Source organism: Gobius niger, assembly GCF_951799975.1.
Source record: "Gobius niger genome assembly, chromosome: 24".
Classification (NCBI taxonomy): Eukaryota; Metazoa; Chordata; class Actinopteri; order Gobiiformes; family Gobiidae; genus Gobius; species Gobius niger.
In genome coordinates, this window is record NC_136875.1 from 15,703,369 (window position 1) to 15,730,781 (window position 27,413).

Sequence of the window (27,413 nt, forward strand, 5' to 3'; positions counted from 1 at the left end):
CTCAGCCCCGAGAACAGAGAGGAGCCTCAGGTCACGCAGCGTCTCGCATTTGTTAGAAAGACTTTGGGAATAAAACTATTGTTAAAGTTTGTGACACATTTGTGCTTCTCCCACACACCAGACAGACCCATCACTATAGCTACAATAACAGACTCTCCTCTGACAGTTTAGGATTAGAATAATAAACTTATGCTGATTTAAATGTAGGCCATATGTTGAACACACGGCACTTTCTGTCAAATATGAAGCATTTCTGCAGATTTAAGTCGATCTCTTTAAGTAGGAGCGTCAGGGCAACACGTTTCTTATCTAAACACAACTCAGATCCATCATCTGTCAGTCCTCTGTGAGCAAACGTGTTTACAGCACTTCATTTCCCACAATCCCTTTGGCCTTTGTAGTTCAGGCAGCCGAGCGAGGTGGAGAAAAGCAACTTCGCTCGCCGACCCAAGGCGCTCCAGCCGCCTCGGTCTCACGAGAATACGGCACCGTCGCACAGGTGGCGTCAGAGCGAGGGGCGGCCATCTTGGACACGACTCTGACCGGCCTGAAGCGCCTGCAGCGCCCGCAGCGCCTGCAGCGCCCGCAGCGCCCGCAGCACCTCGCTCATCTTACACACACCTATTGAAACATCACTTTGGCGGCGAGTGATGATGTAGATGCCTGACCACGCCCACTTCAGACCAAGGCCACGCCCACTTCAGACCAGGGCCACGCCCACTTCAGACCAAGACAAGGAGAGGTACCGAGGCTTTAGGAAACAACCATAGTGTGAATAATATACATATAATAAATCAAAATGCATTAAACACATAAATACATTACATGTATGTTGTTATGTCTCTTTTTAAAACATTTACAGGATAAGACTTATTGACTTTAGTTCTTCTGGAAATGAATTTATTCCCTACATGAAAAAAACACAAACAAATCACTAAAACTGTTTTGTTCATAGTTTGTGTTAAAGTTTGAGCCCTGACACAGAGACAGTGAACTGACCTGAGAGTCTGCAGGCGACAGTCTTTGTATTGCAGAAAACCACACAGACGAGACACTCCTGAGTCAGACAGACTGTAGTTATGATCCAGGTCCAGGTAAGTGAGATGTGAGGGGTTGGACTTCAGAGCTGAGGCCAGAGAGGAACAGCTGATCTCTGACAAACCACAGAGACTCAATCTGAATAAAGAATAAATGAAGTGATTAAAGTGCAGAGTTAATGCAGATAAAACAAACACAAAGACTGAGATCTTGGGTAACACTTTACATGACGACCCGGTAATTGCTAGTAATTACAGTAGTAATTACTAGCAATTACAGTAGTAATTACTACTGTAATTACAGTAGTAATTACTAGCAATTACAGTAGTAATTACTACTGTAAATACAGTAGTAATTAATAGCAATTACAGCAGTAATTACTACTGTAATTACAGTAGTAATTACTACTGTAATTACTACTGTAATTACAGTAGTAATTACAGTAGTAATTACTAGTATCTAATATCAATAAAAGTGGTATTCTTTGGTAATTAAAGAAGTAGTTAATAGTATCTCTTCCCAATAAATGCTAGGTAATAGCTTTGTAATTACTAGTAATAAATATCAATAAAAGTGGTAGTTCTTCGGTAACTAAAGAAGTAGTTAATAGTAGCTATGCACAAAGACTAAAAAGTATTTGCCCAATAAATACTAGTAATAAACATAAATAAATGTGGTAGTTGTTGGGTAGTTAAAGTAGTAGTAAATAGTAACTCCGCACAATAACTGCTAGGTATTTGCCCAATAAGTACAGCAGTAATAAGTTGTAACAAATATCAAGTGTTAATTATTTGGTAGTTAAAGTAGTAGTAAATAGTAACTCTGCACAATAACTGCTAGGTGTCTGCATAGTAAATACTAGTAATACATGTAAAAAGTGGTTGCTATTTATTTACAGTAGGTAATAGTAATTTAGTTATACTGGTACTTCATAGTGAATTGCATTGGTGCCACCTTCGTAATTAAAGTAGTAAGGGTAAATTATGTTCCTATAATTAGTACATAGCTACAGTAGTAGCTATTGGGCAATTAATGTGGTAAATAATTGGTGTTACTTGCACTAATGTAACTTTTCTATCTGCATTAAGGTGCGGAAAGCACACTGGTCTTAACAATTAATAATGTGCTGGATTGTGTGAATGTGGGGGACAAATTAATTGACAGAAAACTATTTGATTTATTCATATTTTAATAATATTACAAAACAACACTGCAGCAATAACAATTTAGAAAGATATTACCATACATTTCAATGCAATTCTACAACAAGAAGACCTGTATGCCCAACTAATAAACACAACTAATGACAACAAACAACTACCAGTAACAACATGAGTACGTACCACATTACTATCTGGTAGTTACTACATTTCCCGGGTCTGCCGTAGGACATACCATTAACTACCAGTAACAACATGAGTAGGTACCAGAGAACTATCTGGTAGTTACTACATTTCCCGGGTCTTCATCTGACATAGGACATAGTGGTAATAACCAGTAACAACATGAGTAGGTACCAGAGAACGATCTGGTAGTTACTACATTTCCCGGGTCTTCATTTGACATAGGACATAGTGGTAATAACCAGTAACAGCATGAGTAGGTACTAGAGAACGATCCGGTAGTTACTACATTTCCCGGGTCTTCATCTGACATAGGACATAGTGGTAATAACCAGTAACAGCATGAGTAGGTACTAGAGAACGATCCGGTAGTTACTACATTTCCCGGGTCTTCATCTGACATAGGACATACCATTAACTACCAGTAACAACATGAGTAGGTACCAGAGAACTATCTGGTAGTTACTACATTTCTCGGGTCTTCATCTGACATAGGACATACCATTAACTACCAGTAACAACATGAGTAGGTACCAGAGAACTATCTGGTAGTTACTACATTTCCCGGGTCTTCATCTGACATAGGAGATACCATTAACTACCAGTAACAACATGAGTAGGTACCAGAGAACTATCTGGTAGTTACTACATTTCTCGGGTCTTCATCTGACATAGGAGATAGTGGTAATAAACAGTAACAACATGAGTAGGTACCAGAGAACTATCTGGTAGTTACTACATTTCTCGGGTCTTCATCTGACATAGGAGATAGTGGTAATAAACAGTAACAACATGAGTAGGTACCTGATAACTATCTGGTAGTTGCTACATTTCTCGGGTCTTCAACTGACATAGGACATAGTGGTAATAACCAGTAACAACACAAGTAGGTACCAGAGAACTATCTGGTAGTTACTAATTGGTATACAAAAAAGTGCTGTTATGGCACCGGTGCCGAAAAGCAGGCATCATTAAAGTAGTGTTTTTTGACCCAGCTTTGGGGATCCACTGTACAGCTGTGAACTTTTTCTGGTTCTATTGCTTGTCAAAACGATGGGCAGCCAACGGAAAATAGTATATCCAGTCATCATGTCTTCCTTTCACCATCATGGCATTGCTGAGTAGGCACAAGTGAAGCTGTTCTCTGGAATACACATAATGTTTACAATGTAAAGTTCATGTTGAAACAACTATGTCTTTTGGAATACAGGTGTTTTACTTACTTTTGCTTCAGGGTTGTTGGTGTGCGTCTTTAATCAAGGATCCAGGATAAAAATACAAAACCTAACAATTGAAAGCAGAACATAGGTAAGAAATTACAAGTTTTTACTCAAATTCTCAAACATGTGTTGGATGAGCACATGTACACAAAGTGGGAAGTAATATCCCACTTTATTTACATGTATAGTCCTTTTATTTTTGGTTTACTGTGTATACTTTTGGTACACCGTTTGCCCCCTTGAAGTGTGTGATGTGAGTCACTGTATACAAGATGGCTCTATTTACTATATAATGGTTTGCACATTTCGTGTCTCTTCTGCACACCCAGAGTGTTTGAGAGCAGCATGTACCAGTGAATTTCCCCATTGTGACTAAAGGCTTATATAATCTTACAGAGGTTTGAGTAAGTCACTAAATGCAAGTCTCGAGTCAAGTCCAAGTCGTGAAGGTCCAAGTCTCAAGCAAGTCCAAGTCAATCGGTCATAGGGTCAAGTCAAGTTAAAGCTTTTGTCAAGTAAAGTCTTGCTTTAGCCGGCAAGTCACCTCAAGTCACAAACGCCAGCGTGTCTACTTTTCATGTGTTTAATCTTGAAAATAATAAGTGCTTTCTCAAGATACTATAATTTAGGCTAAAATCAAACTTTTTAAAATCTCATGGATTTGGATTTAAAGTCTAATTAATATTTAAACGCCAAAACATTCCAAATATATGTATTATAAATAAACAGTCTATGTTCAAAATTGCTGGGACAGCATTTTAAGGAAGGGGGCCCGGGGGGGGGGGGCGACTTAAAAAATATGAAATATAGTATTTTAAATATGAGCTGCTTTTCCCTGCAGTCTGAAATATAAATATAAAATAATATTTTTATTTTTCTTAGTTTCTGGCAGTTTTTCTGTCAGTGGTTCCCTGTAATGCCCCAGCCCCTGTATACTCGGATTTGCCCCTGCTCAAAATAGATTCCGCGTAGCCTTCAGTCCCGCTGTCACTGGGCTGTGTGCGGATGCGTAAAATAGCCACTAAATGCTGTAAACTTTGTGTGAACGCCTTAAAACATCGAAAAGCCCAGAGATTTCTGTTGCTTAATCAGCTCTTACGCATCGTCGTTCTGGAGGCTCCGTCTGCGCTGTCGGTACAGCCCATTGTTTCAAACGCTTTACTGTCCGTAACCTGTTCACTCTGTTTAGAAAACCTTTAATGCACGTATTTCGACGTCGTATTTCCTCCTGCCTGTGAAGCGCTGTGTTGGGTAACCGAACACGCATGTGGCTAATTACCATATGTAAACATAGATGCGCCGCTTTTACGCAATGAACCTTGATCTTTCGACAGTTTATCTTTAATGCTGGTGCACCAGCAATTACAGGTGGTGAAATGTTTTATCTGAACGTGTCTATTTCAAAATGCCCCCTGGCACAAGATGGGCATACCCCGTGCTATGTTACACCCCACTATGAATGTGCCAAACGAATCTTCTCAACTCGCACTGTGCCAGGAGCAGCACACAATGTATGGAGCGAAAACGCGCGCGACTGCCCTGCTTGATCCCATTTCATACACTCGTAACATCCACCAGCGCCTGTAAACACCCATGCAGCTATCAAATAGCTTTGGCTAGGCTAACTTCAGCAATATATGACATGTACTCAAGCTTAAAATTATCCAACCGCTCGCGATTTTTTCCCCCTAGGATGAGAAAGGTCACATTTGAGACAACGCTAGTTTAAATTGATCCAAACTACCCGTTGACCTAAACCTAACTCTAACCTTAAAAACAGTAAAATTAATAGAAAAAGCCCTGTCCCATCCTTGGAAGAAAACAATTTATGCAACCGCTCACCTGTCTACACTCCACCTAGGTTCCCTCCTTCAGGCGCCTGCAGTTGTATTTTACCATGCATTGCGTTCGTTAGGCTTTAGCTGCGCTAACACCGCGCCAGGACCTCACGACTCGTGTAAAATATACAACATGTGGCCAAACGCTGCCACAGAGCTATTTTTGTAGTACTTCGCTGTGAGTAGTTAACCCAGCGTCGTAGCCCCAGTACACTGCAATACAGAGTAAGCCTGCCCGCTGTAGCGCGCATGCGCTTTATCCTCCCGCCGAAATTTTGAATTGTTTCAGGTTTTACGTCACAATAAAGTACATCCGCGGCAACAATACGCAACAACTGACCATATAGTTCTATGACCATCACGCACGCCTCTGAAGATTCATACTTTGTCTATGATATGGTGTTTTGGGCTCTATGCCGCTTTACTTCTTCCGACACTTCCGGGTTCATGCCATGAACATCTTCCACTGCTAACGCCCCCTACTGTGTCTGAGCGGAAAGACACCAACAAACTTTCTCTCTCCCCATTTCGAGAAAGCAGAGATACTTCAGCATCAGCGACATTTGATTAGATTTGTAATTTATGCACAGCCACAACAAAAACAGCAAACAATGTCTTTTCAAAAATGATTTTTATAAAAGTTTGAGGAAACACTGAACAAAATGAAATTTTCACAAATGAAAAACAAAAAAATGTTATGTAGCTGAACTCTTTCAAATATATTACGTGACTTAAAGGAATAGGCCACCGTTTTTACATACTGAGATATGTTCTTACCTAACCTTAGCCGAGTTAATATATATCCGTCTGGTCTTTGTCCGCGCGCTCTGTCACGCAAACGGAGCACATACGCAGCCTCTCCCACATGTCATATAGCTCCAAAAAAGCTCACGATAGAAGCTGCCAAGCTCTTCCACGTGTTCCCTATTTAAATAAAGTTACGTGAAGTGTTTTCATGCGAAGTATATTTACACAGAAATGTAGCACGTCGATTTTATAAGCAGATAAAAAGGGGGACTATATTGTGAGGCGTAATGATACGAGGAGCACAGCGTCCGCGTAGTAACTCCTAAAGACTTCCCCGCTCACTTCCGTCAATAGAAGCTGCGTGACTTGTAGAGAGCTCGCAGAGAACAGTTGAAGAAGCGTGGATAACTTGTGAACAATGCCTTTTACGTACATCGTGCCGGGCTGTGATAACAAGCAGAAAGTATAGTGTAGTAATGTTTCACAGATTTACAACTCACCCCGGACGACGACACAGGACTCAGAACCTCGACCATGAGGTAGGAATGCGCGAGCACTTTCCGAAAATATATTTTCTGCTTGTTGTAAAAGGCTCTCTTCACACTTCACGTAACTTTATTTAAATAGGGAACACGTGGAAGAGCTTGGCAGCTTCTATCGTGAGCTTTTTTGGAGCTATATGACATGTGGGAGAGGCTGCGTATGTGCTCCGTTTGCGTGACAGAGCGCGCGGCCAAAGACCAGACGGATATATATTAACTCGGCTAAGGTTAGGTAAGAACATATCTCAGTATGTAAAAACGGTGGCCTATTCCTTTAAGTCACGTAATATATTTGAAAGAGTTCAGCTACATAACATTTTTTTGTTTTTCATTTGTGAAAATTTCATTTTGTTCAGTGTTTCCTCAAACTTTTAAAAAAATCATTTTTGAAAAGACATTGTTTGCTGTTTTTGTTGTGGCTGTGCATAAATTACAAATCTAATCAAATGTCGCTGATGCTGAAGTATCTCTGCTTTCTCGAAATGGGGAGAGAGAAAGTTTGTTGGTGTCTTTCCGCTCAGACACAGTAGGGGGCGTTAGCAGTGGAAGATGTTCATGGCATGAACCCGGAAGTGTCGGAAGAAGTAAAGCGGCATAGAGCCCAAAACACCATATCATAGACAAAGTATGAATCTTCAGAGGCGTGCGTGATGGTCATAGAACTATATGGTCAGTTGTTGCGTATTGTTGCCGCGGATGTACTTTATTGTGACGTAAAACCTGAAACAATTCAAAATTTCGGCGGGAGGATAAAGCGCATGCGCGCTACAGCGGGCAGGCTTACTCTGTATTGCAGTGTACTGGGGCTACGACGCTGGGTTAACTACTCACAGCGAAGTACTACAAAAATAGCTCTGTGGCAGCGTTTGGCCACATGTTGTATATTTTACACGAGTCGTGAGGTCCTGGCGCGGTGTTAGCGCAGCTAAAGCCTAACGAACGCAATGCGGACATGGTAAAATACAACTGCAGGCGCCTGAAGGAGGGAACCTAGGTGGAGTGTAGACAGGTGAGCGGTTGCATAAATTGTTTTCTTCCAAGGATGGGACAGGGCTTTTTCTATTAATTTTACTGTTTTTAAGGTTAGAGTTAGGTTTAGGTCAACGGGTAGTTTGGATCAATTTAAACTAGTGTTGTCTCAAATGTGACCTTTCTCATCCTAGGGGGAAAAAATCGCGAGCGGTTGGATAATTTTAAGCTTGAGTACATGTCATATATTGCTGAAGTTAGCCTAGCCAAAGCTATTTGATAGCTGCATGGGTGTTTACAGGCGCTGGTGGATGTTACGAGTGTATGAAATGGGATCAAGCAGGGCAGTCGCGCGCGTTTTCGCTCCATACATTGTGTGCTGCTCCTGGCACAGTGCGAGTTGAGAAGATTCGTTTGGCACATTCATAGTGGGGTGTAACATAGCACGGGGTATGCCCATCTTGTGCCAGGGGGCATTTTGAAATAGACACGTTCAGATAAAACATTTCACCACCTGTAATTGCTGGTGCACCAGCATTAAAGATAAACTGTCGAAAGATCAAGGTTCATTGCGTAAAAGCGGCGCATCTATGTTTACATATGGTAATTAGCCACATGCGTGTTCGGTTACCCAACACAGCGCTTCACAGGCAGGAGGAAATACGACGTCGAAATACGTGCATTAAAGGTTTTCTAAACAGAGTGAACAGGTTACGGACAGTAAAGCGTTTGAAACAATGGGCTGTACCGACAGCGCAGACGGAGCCTCCAGAACGACGATGCGTAAGAGCTGATTAAGCAACAGAAATCTCTGGGCTTTTCGATGTTTTAAGGCGTTCACACAAAGTTTACAGCATTTAGTGGCTATTTTACGCATCCGCACACAGCCCAGTGACAGCGGGACTGAAGGCTACGCGGAATCTATTTTGAGCAGGGGCAAATCCGAGTATACAGGGGCTGGGGCATTACAGGGAACCACTGACAGAAAAACTGCCAGAAACTAAGAAAAATAAAAATATTATTTTATATTTATTTTTCAGACTGCAGGGAAAAGCAGCTCATATTTAAAATACTATATTTCATATTTTTTAAGTCGCCCCCCCCCCCCCCCCCCCCCCCCCCCCCCCGGGCCCCCTTCCTTAAAATGCTGTCCCAGCAATTTTGAACATAGACTGTTTATTTATAATACATATATTTGGAATGTTTTGGCGTTTAAATATTAATTAGACTTTAAATCCAAATCCATGAGATTTTAAAAAGTTTGATTTTAGCCTAAATTATAGTATCTTGAGAAAGCACTTATTATTTTCAAGATTAAACACATGAAAAGTAGACACGCTGGCGTTTGTGACTTGAGGTGACTTGCCGGCTAAAGCAAGACTTTACTTGACAAAAGCTTTAACTTGACTTGACCCTATGACCGATTGACTTGGACTTGCTTGAGACTTGGACTTTCACGACTTGGACTTGACTCGAGACTTGCATTTAGTGACTTACTCAAACCTCTGTAAGATTATATAAGCCTTTAGTCACAATGGGGAAATTCACTGGTACATGCTGCTCTCAAACACTCTGGGTGTGCAGAAGAGACACGAAATGTGCAAACCATTATATAGTAAATAGAGCCATCTTGTATACAGTGACTCACATCACACACTTCAAGGGGGCAAACGGTGTACCAAAAGTATACACAGTAAACCAAAAATAAAAGGACTATACATGTAAATAAAGTGGGATATTACTTCCCACTTTGTGTACATGTGCTCATCCAACACATGCTTGAGAATTTGAGTAAAAACCTTTAATTTCTTACCTATGTTCTGCTTTCAATTGTTAGGTTTTGTATTTTATCCTGGATCCTTGATTAAAGACGCACACCAACAACCCTGAAGCAAAAGTAAGTAAAACACCTGTATTCCAAAAGACATAGTTGGTTCAACATGAACTTTACATTGTAAACATTATGTGTATTCCAGAGAACAGCTTCACTTGTGCCTACTCAGCAATGCCATGATGGTGAAAGGAAGACATGATGACTGGATATACTATTTTCCGTTGGCTGCCCATCGTTTTGACAAGCAATAGAACCAGAAAAAAGATCACAGCTGTACAGTGGATCCCCAAAGCTGGGTCAAAAAACACTACTTTAATGATGCCTGCTTTTCGGCACCGGTGCCATAACAGTACTTTTTTGTATACCAATTAGTAACTACCAGATAGTTCTCTGGTACCTACTCATGTTGTTACTGTTTATTACCACTATCTCCTATGTCAGATGAAGACCCGAGAAATATAGCAACTACCAGATAGTTCTCTGGTACCTACTCATGTTGTTACTGTTTATTACCACTATCTCCTATGTCAGATGAAGACCCGGGAAATGTAGTAACTACCAGATAGTTCTCTGGTACCTACTCATGTTGTTACTAGTAGTTAATGGTATGTCCTATGTCAGATGAAGACCCGTGAAATGTAGTAACTACCGGATCGTTCTCTGGTACCTACTCATGTTGTTACTGGTTGTTACCACTATGTCCTATGTCAGATGAAGACCCGGGAAATGTAGTAACTACCAGATCGTTCTCTGGTACCTACTCATGTTGTTACTGGTTATTACCACTATGTCCTATGTCAGATGAAGACCCGGGAAATGTAGTAACTACCAGATCGTTCTCTGGTACCTACTCATGTTGTTACTGGTAGTTAATGGTATGTCTTATGTCAGATGAAGACCTGGGAAATGTAGTAACTACCAGATAGTCCTCTAGTACCTACTCATGTTGTTACTGGTTATTACCACTATGTCCTATGTCAGATGAAGACCCGGGAAATGTAGTAACTACCAGATAGTAATGTGGTACGTACTCATGTTGTTACTGGTAGTTGTTTGTTGTCATTAGTTGTGTTTATTAGTTGGGCATACAGGTCTTCTTGTTGTAGAATTGCATTGAAATGTATGGTAATATCTTTCTAAATTGTTATTGCTGCAGTGTTGTTTTGTAATATTATTAAAATATGAATAAATCAAATAGTTTTCTGTCAATTAATTTGTCCCCCACATTCACACAATCCAGCACATTATTAATTGTTAAGACCAGTGTGCTTTCCGCACCTTAATGCAGATAGAAAAGTTACATTAGTGCTAGTAACACCAATTATTTACCACATTAATTGCCCAATAGCTACTACTGTAGCTATGTACTAATTATAGGAACATAATTTACCCTTACTACTTTAATTACGAAGGTGGCACCAATGCAATTCACTATGAAGTACCAGTATAACTAAATTACTATTACCTACTGTAAATAAATAGCAATCACTTTTTACATGTATTACTAGTATTTATTATGCAGACACCTAGCAGTTATTGTGCAGAGTTACTATTTACTACTACTTTAACTACCAAATAATTAACACTTGATATTTGTTACAACTTATTACTGCTGTACTTATTGGGCAAATACCTAGCAGTTATTGTGCGGAGTTACTATTTACTACTACTTTAACTACCCAACAACTACCACATTTATTTATGTTTATTACTAGTATTTATTGGGCAAATACTTTTTAGTCTTTGTGCATAGCTACTATTAACTACTTCTTTAGTTACCAAAGAATACCACTTTTATTGATATTAGATACTAGTAATTACTACTGTAATTAAAGTAGTAATTACTCCTGTAATTGCTAGTAATTACTACTGTAATTACAGTAGTAATTACTACTGTAATTGCTAGTAATTACTACTGTAATTACAGTAGTAATTACTACTGTAATTACTAGCAATTACCGGGTCGTCATGTAAAGTGTTACCAGATCGGGATTAACAAATGACATGAATTCAAACTGAAGAGTTAATAATAAAGAATGAAAGAATTTTCCACAAACCGATTAAAGTTTAATTCTTCCCTAAAACTTTCTAAAATAAGGGCTGTTTCCCAAAGCCTTGGTGTTGAAGGCTGTGCCTCCAAACTCACATTCAAAACAAGGTCCGGCCTTGGTCCAAAAAGAGCTGCTACTGGAACTCACTTCAAAGGCAAAGGAAGTGACATCACAAAATAAAAAAGGAAGTTCTGTTTTGTCCAGGTCAGAGGGTCTGCTGAGGTAGATTCTAAGTAATTATAAGTTTACAAACTTAAGATAAATTAAAAAAAAAGCTCTCACAGATGATAACATTGATAACCATTCGATTTACAACCATTCACCGTTTGTAACTTGCTTTTTACCAAACATTGTACATGTAACGAGACTGTTGTAGTAGTTGTGTTTCATTTCTCTACTGCTAATTTCTGTTAATTACATGAACATTCCCTTAAGTGCTTTGTAAGGGTGGTCCGTTTTAAAACAGACGCTTTGAAATGTAACAGGTTCTTCGCTATGGAGGCAAATTTAATCATGATCTTGCTAAATATATCATTGTATCATAATGTGTTCATCACGAATCAAAAACGGGTATGTTGTGTTCACGTGTGCGCGTGCTGTGTTCCAAGGCTCTCGTACTTTGTAATATGTTCTTTTGTACTATTGTTGTGATATACACTTTTATTGTAATAATTTCGGGGTGGGCGTTTATAAGCTTTTGCTTCGGCCCACTCCTTTTGAGTAGATGCATGACCACGCCCACTTTAGACCAAGGCCACGCCCACTTCAGACCAAGTCAAGGAGAGGTGAATAATATACAAATCAAAATGCATTAAACACATAAATAGATAAATACATTACATGTATTTTGTAATCTCTCTTTTTAAAACATTTACAGGATAAGACTTATAGACTTTACTTCTTCTGAAAATTAATTTATTCCCTACATAAACAAACACAAACAAATCACTAAAACTGTTTTATTCATAGTTTATGTTAAAGCTTGAGCCCTGACACAGAGACACTGACCTGAGAGTCTGCAGGCGACAGTCTTTGAGTTGCAGAAAACCACACAGATGAGACACTCCTGAGTCAGACAGGTGTCTGTTATAATCCAGGTCCAGCTCAGTGAGATGTTTGAGGTTGGACTTCAGAGCTGAGGCTAGAGAGGAACAGCTGATCTCTGACAAATCACAGCTCCTCAATCTGAATAAAGAATAAATGAAGTAATTAAGTCCATACTAAAGTCAGAGGAGTTTCTGTAGCTACAGCTGAACATCTGAGACTCTGGTTTGCAGCAGGACTCAGAGGTCAGGGGTAAATGCTGTAGTTTTTCATCTCCTACACTTTACTTCACTGTCAGAGAACGGTTACGTCCCATCACTCAGTTTCAGTGATTAAAGGATGAGGAGGAGGATGGACGAGCGAGAGCCGTCCCAGACCTGACACTGACCTGAGAGAGGAGAGCTGACAGTGAGGACTCTTCAGACCAACACACAGCGCAGACACTGAGGAGTCACTCAGGTCATTATGACTCAGATTCAACTCTCTGAGATGGGAGGGGCTGGAGCTCAGCGCTGACCCCACCACTTCACAGTGAACCTCTGAGAGTCCACAGTATTCAAACCTGTAACAGATGTTAGGCGACATGTGAGTGATTCTAACAGGTCTGTGAAGCTTCTGTCTGTGACTGAGGACTCACACAGCCTTCCTGCAGTTCCTCACCACTGGGACCAGTCTCTGTTTACCCTGATCAGACGTGTTGTACTTCCTTAGGTCCAGCTCCTCCAGGACCTGCTCTGACATCTGCAGCATGTAGGCCAGAGCCGAGCACTGGATCTCAGACAGTCTCTCCTCAGATCCACCTCCAGACTTCAGGAAGTCCTGGATCTGCTGCTGCACAGACTGGTCCTTCAGCTCCATCAGACAGTGGAAGATGTTGATGCTTCTGTCGGGAGAGATTTTCTCTGAGCTCATCTGTTTAAGGTTTTTTATGACTTCTGTGATTTCTGATTCCTTTATTGGACTCAGCAGAGCTCCTAAAAGTCTGTGGTTGGACTCCAGACTGAGGCCATGAAGGAACCGCACAAACAGGTCCAGGTGGCCGTTTGGACTCTGCAGGGACTTTACAAGAGCTTTACTGAGGAACTCATTTGGACTTAACCCTGAGACGGTTCCTTCACTTCCATAAAGAACCTCCCTGACCACCTCCTGGTTGTTCTTAAAGTAGTGGTGAAGGTAAACGGCTGCCAGAAACTCCTGCACGCTCAGGTGGATGAAGCAGTAGACTGACTGGTTGAAGACACTCTCTCGTTTGAAGATCTCAGTGCAGAGTCCGGAGTAGACCGAGGCCTCGCTCAGGCCCAGACCCACCTGCTCCAGGTCTTCTTGGTAGAACATGATGTTTCCTGTCTGCAGATGCTCAAAGGCCAGTCTCCCCAGCTTCAGGAGCAGCTCTGTGTCGGCCTCTGTCAGCCCCCAGGTCTCAGACCTGACCTCTGTTTGTGTCTGTTTGTACTTCCTCTTCCTGTGCGTCTGCACCAACAGGAAGTGTGCGTACATGTCTGTGAGGGTCTGGGGCAGTGGTCCGCTCTGATGGCTTCTCAACACGTGGTCCAGGACTGTGGAGGTGATCCAGCAGAAGACTGGGATCTGGCTCATGTTGTGGAGGCTGCGGGAGGTTCTGAGGTGGGACAGGACTGTTTGAAGCTGCTCTTCATCTGAGAACCTCTTCCTAAAGTACTGCTCCTTCTGTGGGTCAGTGATGAAGCCCCTGACCTCCGTGACCCTGTGCACGCACCGCGCTGGGATCTGATGGGCCGCCGCTGGGCGGGAGGTGATCCATATAAGGGCGTGAGGAAGCAGAGCGCCTCTGATGAGGTTCACCAACAGTACGCCCACCTCTGACCTCTGTGTGACCTCAGAGATGAGCTCACAGCTGAAGTCCAGAGACAGTCTGCTCTCGTCGAGGCCGTCAAAGATGAACAGGAGTTTACAGACGGACAGAGTGTGGGCTGTGAGCGTCTGTGGGGCAGAGAAACACAACATTTAACATCCATGACTTTACACCACTTTCCTTCAACCCTCACTTTAAACCAGTGAGTGGTGGAGCTCCAGTGTCAGGGACTGCAGGGTTTACAATGGATTTAGCATTTCTCTAACGGGTTTGTGGCGTCAGTCTCCTGACGGGTGTGAAGGCTGACGGCCCACTTTCAGTGTCATGTTTCATTTTGAAGTGAAGAAAGGACTGGAGCATTTCCTACTGAATACACGGCGCTGGGCGTTTGGAACATTGGTCTGATGGATGTTCATCTTTATAACCGCGATGTGTCTCTGCCTCAGTCTGTGCTGTAAAGCTTTCATCTCCATCTGTTTAATCAAGTGCATTTCTTTCACCTGCTTCCTTTTTGGCCACAAGAGAGTGAGAGGATTAGCTCTAGGAAGCGAGCCTAGAGCTGCTTTGACCATGAACAATAGTTTGAAGCGTTTGGTGCAGTGAATGTGAACACAGACTGAACTAACAAACGCCCTGAGAGCCAGGAGTCATTTCAAAAGTGTTTGAGACTTTGAAATATATGATGTGAAAGGTAAAGCTTTGTATAAATGAGAGTGACCTGTGGATCCAGCGCTGGATGGAACTCTTGGATCAGCTCCATCAGACTGTAGCTCCTTGTGACCAGGTTCATCTCTCTGAAGGACAGTGGCACCACCAGCTGCAGCTCCTGGTTCTCTGAGCCCTGGGCCCAGTCCAGACAGAACTTCAGGACTGAGAAGGTCTTCCCCACTCCAGCCACGCCCACAGTCAGCACGGCTCTGATGGAGCCCTGCTGCAGCGCCCCCTGCTGCTGCTCAGGGGGCAGAGCTTTAAAGATGTCCTGGCACCTGATGGTGATCTCCTGGACCTGCTTCTTCTTGGACTGTGTCTCCAGACTCCTCTCCTCAGGTTGGGCTCTGGCCTCTTCACTGAGGCCCTCTGTGATGTACAGCTCAGTGAAGATGCTGTTCAGAAGAGTTCTATCTCCTGATTCTTCACTTCCCTCTGTCACACTCTCACATCTGCTGCTCAGGCTCTGCTTATGCTCCTTCAGAACCTTGTGGAGACCTTCACCTGGACACAGAGGAGGAGACACCTGTTAATGTTGATGAACAGGTCTCTTATTCCCTGCTGTAGTTGATGAGTCTCAGACTGAGCAGACTCACCTGGTGCAGGGCCTTGAACCCCCTGATCAGGACTGTTGCCTGTGTCTCCACACTGAGGCCAGGCGTCCTGCTCTGACTCTGTTTCTCTGTGACACAAACACATGTAACCCACGTGATGTAGCAGCCCAACATCCTGTGCCTTTATTGTGAAAGGCCGGTTTCCCGGAAGACCTCTCTCCCCGTTGTCACTTCCGTTTACTCCACTCCCGCTATTCCCCAAATAGCTGCTACTGCTGTGGCGTGGTCAGGAACAGCGTTTTGCTCCCAAAGCTGAAACCTACTGAGCCTCTCTCACATCAGCGGATCTTTTACTGCGGCGGATTGCACCCTTTCCGTGCCTCACTCGGTGAGTTGAACCGTGCCATATTTAGTTGTTTACTGACAGCCCCGTACTCATTACTAAATGCTGTTTTATAAATAACCCTTCACATTTTTCCCGACGCACCATATCAGGACCTACCGGTGCCTGAATTGCTATTGCTACTCATCGGTGAGTTACTCTGTTTGTCATATGTTATGAGTTATGGTGCCACGACTGTCCCTGTAGCTCCGGTGCTAAGTTAGTGCTAATATAGCTTGTAAACAAGCACGGTCCGCGCAGCTACCTCCGCCTATGTATTGAAATGTCCGCTCTAATCTATGTATTATTGAAGCCGAATCGTACGGTACAGTGTTTAGCTTCAATAATACTCGTTATTGGCCGTTTTGGCCGTTTGTGGCCATTGTTGCAGTCCTTTTGATTTAAATGCCCACGAGGCTATGTATTTTTGAATCTGGCTTCAAACTGTTGCAGATCTGAACCCTGGTGCGCAACCATTTTTATTATTTATTTAACACTTTAACACTTTGACACTTTTGCACACTTGATATTTGATATACCTTAGCTTTTGTGCTAATGATTTTGATTTAAGTGCACTTATACCTGATACCTTAAGATTCTCTTTGATTTATGTGTTTTTTATTGTAATGATTGATCACCTATAGCATGTATTGCTGTATTTATTTTATTTATTATTTACTTAGCATTTTATTGATTTATTACATTTTGACTGACACGATTTTTTTCCTCGGCCTTGTTTAGGTCAGGTTTTTTTCCCCCCATCTGTGTCCACCTCCTACGCTGGAACCGCGTTTTCGTTTGGACCCTTTTATGGATTTATGGATGGCGAGCTATAACCCCCACTGTCCCTGCTACGTGGTGTGGTAGGACAGTCACACACTTTTTCAGTTGGATTATAACCTGTTTTTTGTTGTGCCCACGAACTTTGAAAAACCTTTACAAACCAATGGACTTGGCATTTTGCTATGGTTTTTCGTTTTGTTCTATGTTGTGTTATTTATATCTACCTATTCATTATAATATCTAATAACTATTATCCATACCTATTATCTATAATACAATTACTTGAAACATAATTTTGGTTTTCTGAATGTTTATTCGCACGCTTGGCTCCGTGGCCGGACCTATCTCAGTTTGGCCATCAGCACCTTCAGCTGCAGTCAGCGCCTAGCCCTACAGCGTTACACACAGTTTAGGTCAGGTCTTACTGTGAGGCTGGAGCAGGTTCACCACTGAACTTTGGAGGGAGACCTTTAGACCAGTCGCTCTTCATGGACAGAGCCGACACTGAGGCTGTGGATCTGTGTCTGTGGAGAGAACAATAATAAGGTTTTGCTTTGTCTAAAAACACATTTGTCTTTGAAGGAGGTTAAAGTCGATAAGAAACGACTGAACTCACTTTGTCCCACAGAGCTGTGGCTCAGTGCTGCCCTCTGGAGGCTCAGAGGACTTTTTTTTCCTTTTCGGCATTTCCTGGAGTCTCGTCCTGGGGGAGAGTCAGAGCCGTTAAACACAGAGATAAACCTCCTCATGTAAAGGACAGACCGGAGCCACAGTGAGAAGCAGCTGCATTTCCTTCACCTAAATGTTTATGATTCAAGACAGAAGTAGAATCTAAATGAGTTTATTTTGGGGCGTCCCCCTGCTTCACTTTCCACCGCTCAGAGCTGTACACAGGCCTGAAACGTGCATTCATTTGCTCAAACAATCGGATGTGCAGGAGGGATTATGAGAGCTAGAAACAAGTTTGGGCCACAACTAAAAATCAGGTCCTGCAGCTTTAATAAACATGTACTGAAGGTTTGAGCAGAGTTTCTATGAGATTTTGTTTGGTACAAAAAGTGTTGGCGCAGCCATACTGAAGAGCTTTGAGATGCCGGGTAAAATACGGAGGAAAATACTAGACACAGGTTTCTGTTTGGCGTGCCTGCGAACAGGTTTTTTATGAATGAGCAGCCGCCATTTATTGTCAATTGCACACCGGTGTGTAGCCCCGCCCACACCCAAAAGTAGGTCAATTGTATGGAACACAACAAGTCAACACCCCCACTTGTTTCCTAAATTGACAATGGTACAACATTACAATACAAAAACATTTCCATTTTTTTTTCATAAAACAAAATTCAAATACCGAAAAGAAATGTTACAAAGTTATCCATTCTTACTTTCGTAACAGGTTTCGTAAAAATGTCTGCCACCATTGCATTTGTTGGACAGTAATTAACAGTTATTTTGCCATCACTGAGTACGGATCGGACAAAATGATACCGAATATCGATGTGCTTGCACCGTTGGCGACATACCGGGTTCTTAGAAAGGGCAATAGCACCTTGATTATCTTCAAAAATCGTTACAGGTGTATAGTCCAACCCATTGTCCATTCCAGCCAACAAATGTGCAAGATACAAACATTCTTGTGCTGTAGCTGACAAAGCCATGTATTCAGCTTCACACGTGGACAAAGCTACTGTGGGCTGTTTCTTAGACTTCCAGGAAACTATGGGCCCTCTCTCAGACAAACTAAAACAGTAGCCAGTCACACTGCGTCTGTCATTCTGGCCTGCTGCCCAGTCTGCATCACAATAGGCCAAAAGTTTAAGATTTACATTTTGTTTTCTGTAACACAATTCCTGGTCCACAGTACCTTTTAAATATCTCAACACATGTTTAGCTGCAACCCAATGTTGTTGTTTTGGTTCAGAAAGATATTGTGACAATTTTCCAACAACAAAACTCAGATCTGGTCGAGTAGATGTCATTACATAGATTAAACTGCCAACAATTTCACGATATTTCTTTGAATCAGCAGGTTCACCCTCACTGTCAAATTTCATTTTCATTTCACATGGTGTTAATCTTGGTTTACAGTCAGTCATGTCAAATCTTTCCAAAATTTTGGTGATGTATCTCTTTTGATTCATTTTTATTTCCCCTTGTTTTTGGGTGAAATCAATGCCAAGAAAATGTCCCAGTTTCCCAAGATCTTTAATTTTGAATTTTGCACCCAACATTTCCTTTACACTTTTGAGTATTTGACAATCACTTGCTGCAATGATAAGGTCATCAACCCAAATGATCAATAAGACCCTTTCATTGTCAGATTGTTTACTGTAAACACAATTGTCTGCTGTGTTTTGGACAAACTTGTTTTCAATAAGGAAATCATGAAGCATCTTATTCCAGTTTCGTCCTGACTGCTTCAGACCATACAGCGACTTATTGAGCTTACACACCAATTTTTCTCCTGTTTTTGTCTTGACCTCAAAACCTTCAGGCTGCTCCATGTACAGCTCACAGTCTATTGGGGCATGCAGATATGCAGTTTTAACATCCATCTGATGTAGTTCTAAATCATACTGAACTGCTAGCTGCATTAAGACACGTACAGAAGTCATATCCGCAGTAGGAGAAAAGGTTTCGTTATAATCAATACCAGCCACTTGACTATAACCTTTTGCCACATATCGAGCCTTGTAAATTGTCTCAACAGGATTTTCTTTGATGGCATAAACCCATCTGCCCCCCACTGCATGTTTACCTACAGGTAAGGGTGTCAATGTGAAGGTATCATTCTCAATCAGAGAGTCCATTTCTTCATTCATAGCCTTAACCCACTGCTCTGATTTTGAAGAGCTCAAGGCTTCCTGCAGTGTCTGGGGGATGTCACATGTCACACGATAGCAATAGTCAATATTTGTCAACGCTTGATCTTCGTCAAATTTGACTTCATAATCACAGTCAGTATAGAACTGAGGACGTCTCCTCTCCCTCGTTGGATAACGAGCACTATTGCTGCTCTCACCTTCAACCTTTAAGTTGGTATTAGATTCACACAACTCAATTTTCACCTCCAGAGGGTTTTCATTAGTCACATCAGGTTTTGGTGGCTGACTTTCAGCTTTCTTTCCTTTTCCAAAATGTTCATACATGTCTTCATCTGTCTGAGTGTCACTTTCAATTGTTTTCTTTGTGACAAACTTCACCAGTCGGTTTTTCGACACTTTCCCTGTGTGTGGATAAAAGACCAACAATGCTGGACTGTTTTTGTCATAACCAACAAATATTCCTTTCTCACACCGTGTGTCTAACTTTTTCTTGTCCTGTTTGTATGCATAACATTCTGAGCCAAAAGCTCTCATTCTGGACAGGTCCGGTTTCTTCCCAGTCAACACGTAATATGGGGTTTGTCCAAGACGTCTGTTATAGCATCTATTTCTGATTATTGCAGCCGTTTGTACTGCATATGTCCACAAATCTTTTGGTAGTTTGCTCTCAATCAGCATACATCTTGCCATTTCAAACAAGGTTCTCCATGCTCTTTCTGCCGTCCCATTCTGATGGGGCGAGTAAGGAGCTGAGGTTTCATGTCTGATGGCATTTTGAGTTAGCAGTGACTTGAATACAGAAGCTGTGAACTCTGTTCCATTGTCTGACCTTATGCATTTGATCTTTCCATAAGGGGCAACATCAGCAATGAATCTCTCTGTAGCTTTAACTGTATCACTTTTAGCTTTCAGAAAATAAGTGAACATAGCTCCTGAATAGTCATCTGTAAAAGCAAGAGTATATCTGAAACCATCTTTACCTGCTGGCTCTATAGGTCCAGCCAGGTCTGTATGAACAAGTTCCAGTACATCCTTAGCTTTTTCATCTGGATCTGTATTTCTGCTCTGTGCGAATTTGCCTTTGATACACACTTCACATTTTAGATTTGCCTTGTCACTTTTCCCTTTAATTTTCATGCCTTCTGCGACACTTTCTAACTGTAACACGTCATCATAATTACAGTGACCCAATATTTCATGCCATGTATGGACATCATAACACACATTACATGTATCAGCCTCGTTTAGCAGAGTACTTAGATAAAATAGTCTGTCTTGTGTGTTAATGTCAAAAGCAGTACCATTTTTGTGGATTAGACGATTCTGTCCTTCCTTGAAGATGACTGTCGCACCTTGCGCTGTTGCCGCTTTGACCGGAAAAATGTCCTGGGAAAATGATGGGACGTAGAGCGCCTCCTTCAGGATCATTTCCACATCGCGGCCTTGACGGTCCATTATGCGCACTTTGGCGGTGCCTTTCTTCAGCGCAATCCCGCTGGCTCTCTCTCCATCAGCCAACTCCAGAACATGGCTCTGAGGCTTAAAGCTTGGGTCAAACTCCTCGAATCTCCCGATGTCCGTGATGATGTGCTTCGTCGCTCCCGAGTCGACCATGAGGCCCTTCGCCTTCACCGCGCTGACCGAGTCCGGGGCGGAATCCAACTGCACCTTGAATGCGAACGTGTGGTCCTCCTCATCCACCGCTTGCTTCACCTGGTCCCGCTTCCTCCGCCGACAGTTTGCGTCCTTGTGCGTTGCACTTTTACAGAAGCTGCACCACTGCCTCTGCTCTCGGCGCTCCCCAGCCGATGCGCACTCCGCTGCTTTGTGTCCCTTTTGTCCGCAGGTGTAACAGGTGAGTTTAGAGCTCCAATTGTCTCTTCCTTTCACCTTCATCACACTGTCTTCTCCTGAGCTAGAAGCAACAAACTTCTCCGTGCTTTCATAGCTCCTCAGTTTAGTTTTAAAGTCGGCAAAAGTCAACGTTTCATCACTCTGCGTAACGTGAACAGAGAATGGCTTAAATACATCAGGCAGGCCCTTTAAAATCATCGCGGTCAATAAACCGTCACTCAGTGTCTCTCCTGCATTACGCAGCGCTGTGATGGCAGTCTCTGCACGGATTATATAGTCTGTGACGCTCTCATTCACACCTTTTTGGAGAGAAGTCAGCTCCGTGTACAGACTGATTACGCGCGGCTTCCCTTTCCCTGCGTAATGGTCACGCAGGATCTGCAGCGCCTTCCTGCCATCATCGGCGGCATCTCTCATTACTAGAGACAAACTTTTGTCGTCCAACAGCTGAATTAGAACTGCATACGCCTCTTCATTTTTACTGGCGTCCGCTTCTGCACCTTCCGCGTCTGCAGCGGGGGCTTCACTCAGGATAGTGGACTTCAGATCGTGCAGACGCAAATGTGCCAGGAATTTCGTTTCCCACAGTTCATAATTCTTTTCATCTCCGTCAAAACATAAACGGTTCCATCGGCTCCCAAAATCTCTACTGGGCCCATAACCTGTTGGCGCAGCCATACTGAAGAGCTTTGAGATGCCGGGTAAAATACGGAGGAAAATACTAGACACAGGTTTCTGTTTGGCGTGCCTGCGAACAGGTTTTTTATGAATGAGCAGCCGCCATTTATTGTCGATTGCACACCGGTGTGTAGCCCCGCCCACACCCAAAAGTAGGTCAATTGGATGGAACACAACAAGTCAACATACAGGTCTGAAGTGCTCTCTATAGGGACTGCAGTTACACATAAGACCTGAGGTGGCAGTAGTGAGCATAAAATCTTCCATCTTGTCCCTTTAAAGTTGGGGTTCCTGACTTTTTGTTGTTGTTGTAAAGTACATGTGTTTCTACGACCACAGAGTTTGTTGTAACACTGGGTCTTCACCTCATACTTAGTTTTTTTGGAACGATAGAAGAACAAATGATTTACATTTATTTAACCACTGCTACTTTGTTTAAGACAATAAGTGTGGGGAAAAAAGGGCCGATATCAGAGCTGTGGGAAGATGTTTTAGTTAGGGGGCGCTGAGGGACAAATGTACCCCCAAAATACTTTCTCTGTGCCTGAACCGAGAGCATTTTCTCCAGTTCAGCTTTACCCAAATCCTGTAGGCCAGTGTAAAACCTCATTTGAAAGACCTACAAAACTAAATGGATCTTTTTCCTCATGTCAGATTTTTTTTTCATCACTTTTTTTGTTGGGCAGTCGACTCATTTTTGTCAAATTTTCGTGACTTTTTTGTCACTTTTTCGTCAAATTATTCAATTTTTTTTGTCAATTTTTTTGTCATTTTTTGTCATTTTTTTGTCATTTTTTGTCAATTTTTTGTCACTTTTTTGTCAATTTTTTGTCATTTTTTGTCATTTTTTGTCATTTTTTTCTCACTTTTTCATCCATTTTTTGTCACTTTTTTGTCACTTTTTTGTCAATTTTTTGTCACTTTTTTGTCATTTTTTCTCTTTTTTTCTGCCAAATCAAACAATGTCATAATTTGTGCAGGAAAACTTCAGTGCCTCAGCTTTTAACAACAGGAAGCGTTTAGATTTTTTGCGTAATTGTGACACTTCCACAAATACATATTTTAACCTCTGACCCCCCGCCTTAACTGAGTGCATTTTCCCCAGGTCGACTTTTTATTATTATTATTTCACATTTTTTGTCATTTTTCGTCACATTTTTTGTCATTTTTTTATCACATTTTTGTCATTTTTTGTCATTTTTTTTTATCACATTTATCACATATTTTTGTTGTTTTTTTTATTATTATTTTTTCCATCATTTTAAGTTGTGTTTTTCTCATGTTTTCATTGACTTTTCATCTTATTTTTTGTCACTTTTCTGTTGCTTTTCCAGCACATTTTTGTTTTGTTTTCATCCTCTTTTTCTCGCTATTTTGATGCTTTTCTTTTTAGCTTTTAGATTTGGGTAAAGCCGGGGGCCCCTCTGTGCTCTTCCAGAATGGACACATGGCCAGTCCGCCCCTGCACCTGGATAAAAACTGGAGGAAACCCTGTCTCTCCGCTGAGACCGGCTCCACAGACTCTGGACCTGACGCCTCTTCGGTTTCGCCTGTGCGTAAAGTCTGCGTAAAGTCTGCCCTGACTCTGGCCGCGCTGGCACGTGTTTCTACTCTACACTAGTACTTTTGTAACTGCATTAATAAATACTGTCCGACGCTCCTCAGTCACAGTGGCCTCGGGCGGAGACTTCTGTAACCGAAGCGCGCGCGTAAAGAGCGTGAAGCGGCGGCGGCTCTGGGGGAGGAGAGCGCGAGACACCACCACCCCCCCGCGTCTCCCCCACTGATCAGATCCTGGTAGAAGTGATCGGAGTCTTACCTCGTGTGAGTACTGCAGTATCAGAGTAGAAGTACCCTGAGAAGTACTGAGGGTCCGCTCGTGTTTTCCCGATAAGCCCCGCCCCTCAGACTTACGCTCTGGGAACAGGATCATTTCCAGCTGGGAAGTGGAAGTTACGAGTGTGTTGTGTTCACGTGTCGTAGGAAACATTATATTATATCAGCGTTACATTATAAACAAATGGAGCCGTGGGAAGATGTTTTAGTTAGGGGGCGCTGAGGGACAAAATGTACCCCCAAAATACTTTCTCTGTGCATAAATCCAACTTATTAACCTCTTAACTTCCGCCTGAACCGAGAGCATTTTCTCCAGTTCAAATTTTTCTCACTTTTTGTCATTTTTTTCTCACTTTTTTGTCCATTTTTGTCAATTTTTTGTCATTTTTTTGGTCACTTTTTGGTCATTTTTTGTCTTTTTTTGTCAATTTTTTGTCATTTTTTGTCATTTTTTGGTCAAATCTAGCAACTGACCCCCCTCTGATGCTAACTATCATAGCCACTTTAGCATAGTGACCTCTGATGCTAACTATCATAGCCACTTTAGCATAGGGACCTCTGATGCTAACTATCATAGCCACTTTAGCATAAGGACCTCTGGTGCTAACTATCATAGCCACTTTAGCATAGGGACCTCTGATGCTAACTATCATAGCCACTTTAGCATAGGGACCTCTGGTGCTAACTATCATAGCCACTTTAGCATAGGGACCTCTGATGCTAACTATCATAGCCACTTTAGCATAGTGACCTCTGATGCTAACTATCATAGCCACTTTAGCATAGGGACCTCTGATGCTAACTATCATAGCCACTTTAGCATAAGGACCTCTGGTGCTAACTATCATAGCCACTTTAGCATAGGGACCTCTGATGCTAACTATCATAGCCACTTTAGCATAGTGACCTCTGATGCTAACTATCATAGCCACTTTAGCATAGGGACCTCTGATGCTAACTATCATAGCCACTTTAGCATAGGGACCTCTGATGCTAACTATCATAGCCACTTTAACATAGGGACCTCTGGTGCTAACTATCATAGCCACTTTAGCATAGGGACCTCTGGTGCTAACTATCATAGCCACTTTAGCATAGGGACCTCTGATGCTAACTATCATAGCCACTTTAGCATAGGGACCTCTGATGCTAACTATCATAGCCACTTTAGCATAGTGACCTCTGATGCTAACTATCATAGCCACTTTAGCATAGGGGCCTCTGATGCTAACTATCATAGCCACTTTAGCATAGTGACCTCTGATGCTAACTATCATAGCCACTTTAGCATAGGGACCTCTGATGCTAACTATCATAGCCACTTTAGCATAGTGACCTCTGATGCTAACTATCATAGCCACTTTAGCATAGGGACCTCTGATGCTAACTATCATAGCCACTTTAGCATAGGGACCTCTGATGCTAACTATCATAGCCACTTTAGCATAGTGACCTCTGATGCTAACTATCATAGCCACTTTAGCATAGGGGCCTCTGATGCTAACTATCATAGCCACTTTAGCATAGTGACCTCTGATGCTAACTATCATAGCCACTTTAGCATAGGGACCTCTGATGCTAACTATCATAGCCACTTTAGCATAGTGACCTCTGATGCTAACTATCATAGCCACTTTAGCATAGGGACCTCTGATGCTAACTATCATAGCCACTTTAGCATAGGGACCTCTGATGCTAACTATCATAGCCACTTTAGCATAGGGACCTCTGATGCTAACTATCATAGCCACTTTAGCATAGGGACCTCTGATGCTAACTATCATAGCCACTTTAGCATAGTGACCTCTGATGCTAACTATCATAGCCACTTTAGCATAGTGACCTCTGATGCTAACTATCATAGCCACTTTAGCATAGGGACCTCTGATGCTAACTATCATAGCCACTTTAGCATAGGGACCTCTGATGCTAACTATCATAGCCACTTTAGCATAGTGACCTCTGATGCTAACTATCATAGCCACTTTAGCATAGTGACCTCTGATGCTAACTATCATAGCCACTTTAGCATAGGGACCTCTGATGCTAACTATCATAGCCACTTTAGCATAGTGACCTCTGATGCTAACTATCATAGCCACTTTAGCATAGGGACCTCTGATGCTAACTATCATAGCCACTTTAGCATAGGGACCTCTGATGCTAACTATCATAGCCACTTTAGCATAGGGACCTCTGATGCTAACTATCATAGCCACTTTAGCATAGGGACCTCTGATGCTAACTATCATAGCCACTTTAGCATAGGGACCTCTGATGCTAACTATCATAGCCACCTTAGCATAGGGACCTCTGATGCTAACTATCATAGCCACTTTAGCATAGGGACCTCTGATGTAACTAACCAGTGATTAGGAGCTATGTGCCGTCCCACAAGCCACTGCGCCAAACCCCCCCCCGTCGGCCTGGAGTGATTCATGCACAACCACTGTTGATTGACAGGAGCACATTGAACGATAAACTAAAATAATCTGATTCTGCTCAAGCCAAACTTGATAAAGTGATAAATCCATGTTGTCGTCAGTGTTAAAGTAAACAGATTAAATAAAGACAGTTTGTGCTTTTGTTTTCATTTAGTAGAAACTTAAGCCTCATGGATCATTTGCAGCTGTCGCTTTAAGAAACAGCTGCTGAGATAAAATATCACTAAAGGGACATTTTTCTCCTTAAATGTCTTTGTTTGGACACTATGTTGTTGCATATGCAGTACACTAGGGGGCGACATGTGCTTTTGTTTGCCTGCAGTCTGCCAATAACATTAAAGAAGAAGAACAGCAGCTCTTGTTGATCCCCGGGGTAAGGACGGTTGAATTGGGCAAATGCAGCTGAAGCTCTAGTTCAGTAACTGCACAGAACAGTCGACCCCATGAAAGGTCAAAGGTCAGGAGTAAGTTTTCCGCCGGCTCTTTCTGATATAGAAGAGACTAAACCACTGCAGTGACAAAGGTGAGTTTATTAATGAGGCCGAACACAGGGTCAACACAAAGGACATGTTTGACCTCTGACCCCACGCCTTCATCAGCACGTCTTCATCACGTTTTGCTTTTAGATTTGGGTAAAGCCAAAGTGGAGAATCTGTGCTCACATAAGGCGTGGGTTAAGAGGTTTAAAGCAACATTCACAATAAAAAAAGAAAAATAGGCTAAATGAACCAAACGTGACGTCTTAACCGAGTGTATTTGCTCCTGTCGGGCTTTACCCAAATCTACAAGCCTCTCGACTGGTGTTTACAGCCTCATTTGAAAGCTAAGACCTACAAAACTCCTCTAAGCTTCTTCCTTGTTATAATTTCAAATCAGAACAACGCAGTGACTTCCT

The 27,413-nt window shown here is 42.2% G+C and overlaps 1 protein-coding gene across 1 annotated transcript in view; it reads right to left on the minus strand.

Annotated features, from left to right (window-relative positions):
* Positions 1–505: 505 nt before the first annotated feature.
* LOC306982511 (NACHT, LRR and PYD domains-containing protein 3-like) overlaps positions 506–27,413 on the minus strand; it is a gene marked incomplete at both ends in the record, with an annotated part of 61,493 nt that continues 34,585 nt past the window's right edge. Inside the window, 3 exons of the mRNA XM_079582447.1 lie at positions 506–621; positions 1,049–1,176; positions 12,591–12,767. Coding sequence (XP_079438573.1) covers positions 506–621; positions 1,049–1,176; positions 12,591–12,767 — 421 coding nt within the window. The remainder of the gene's footprint in view (positions 622–1,048; positions 1,177–12,590; positions 12,768–27,413) is intronic.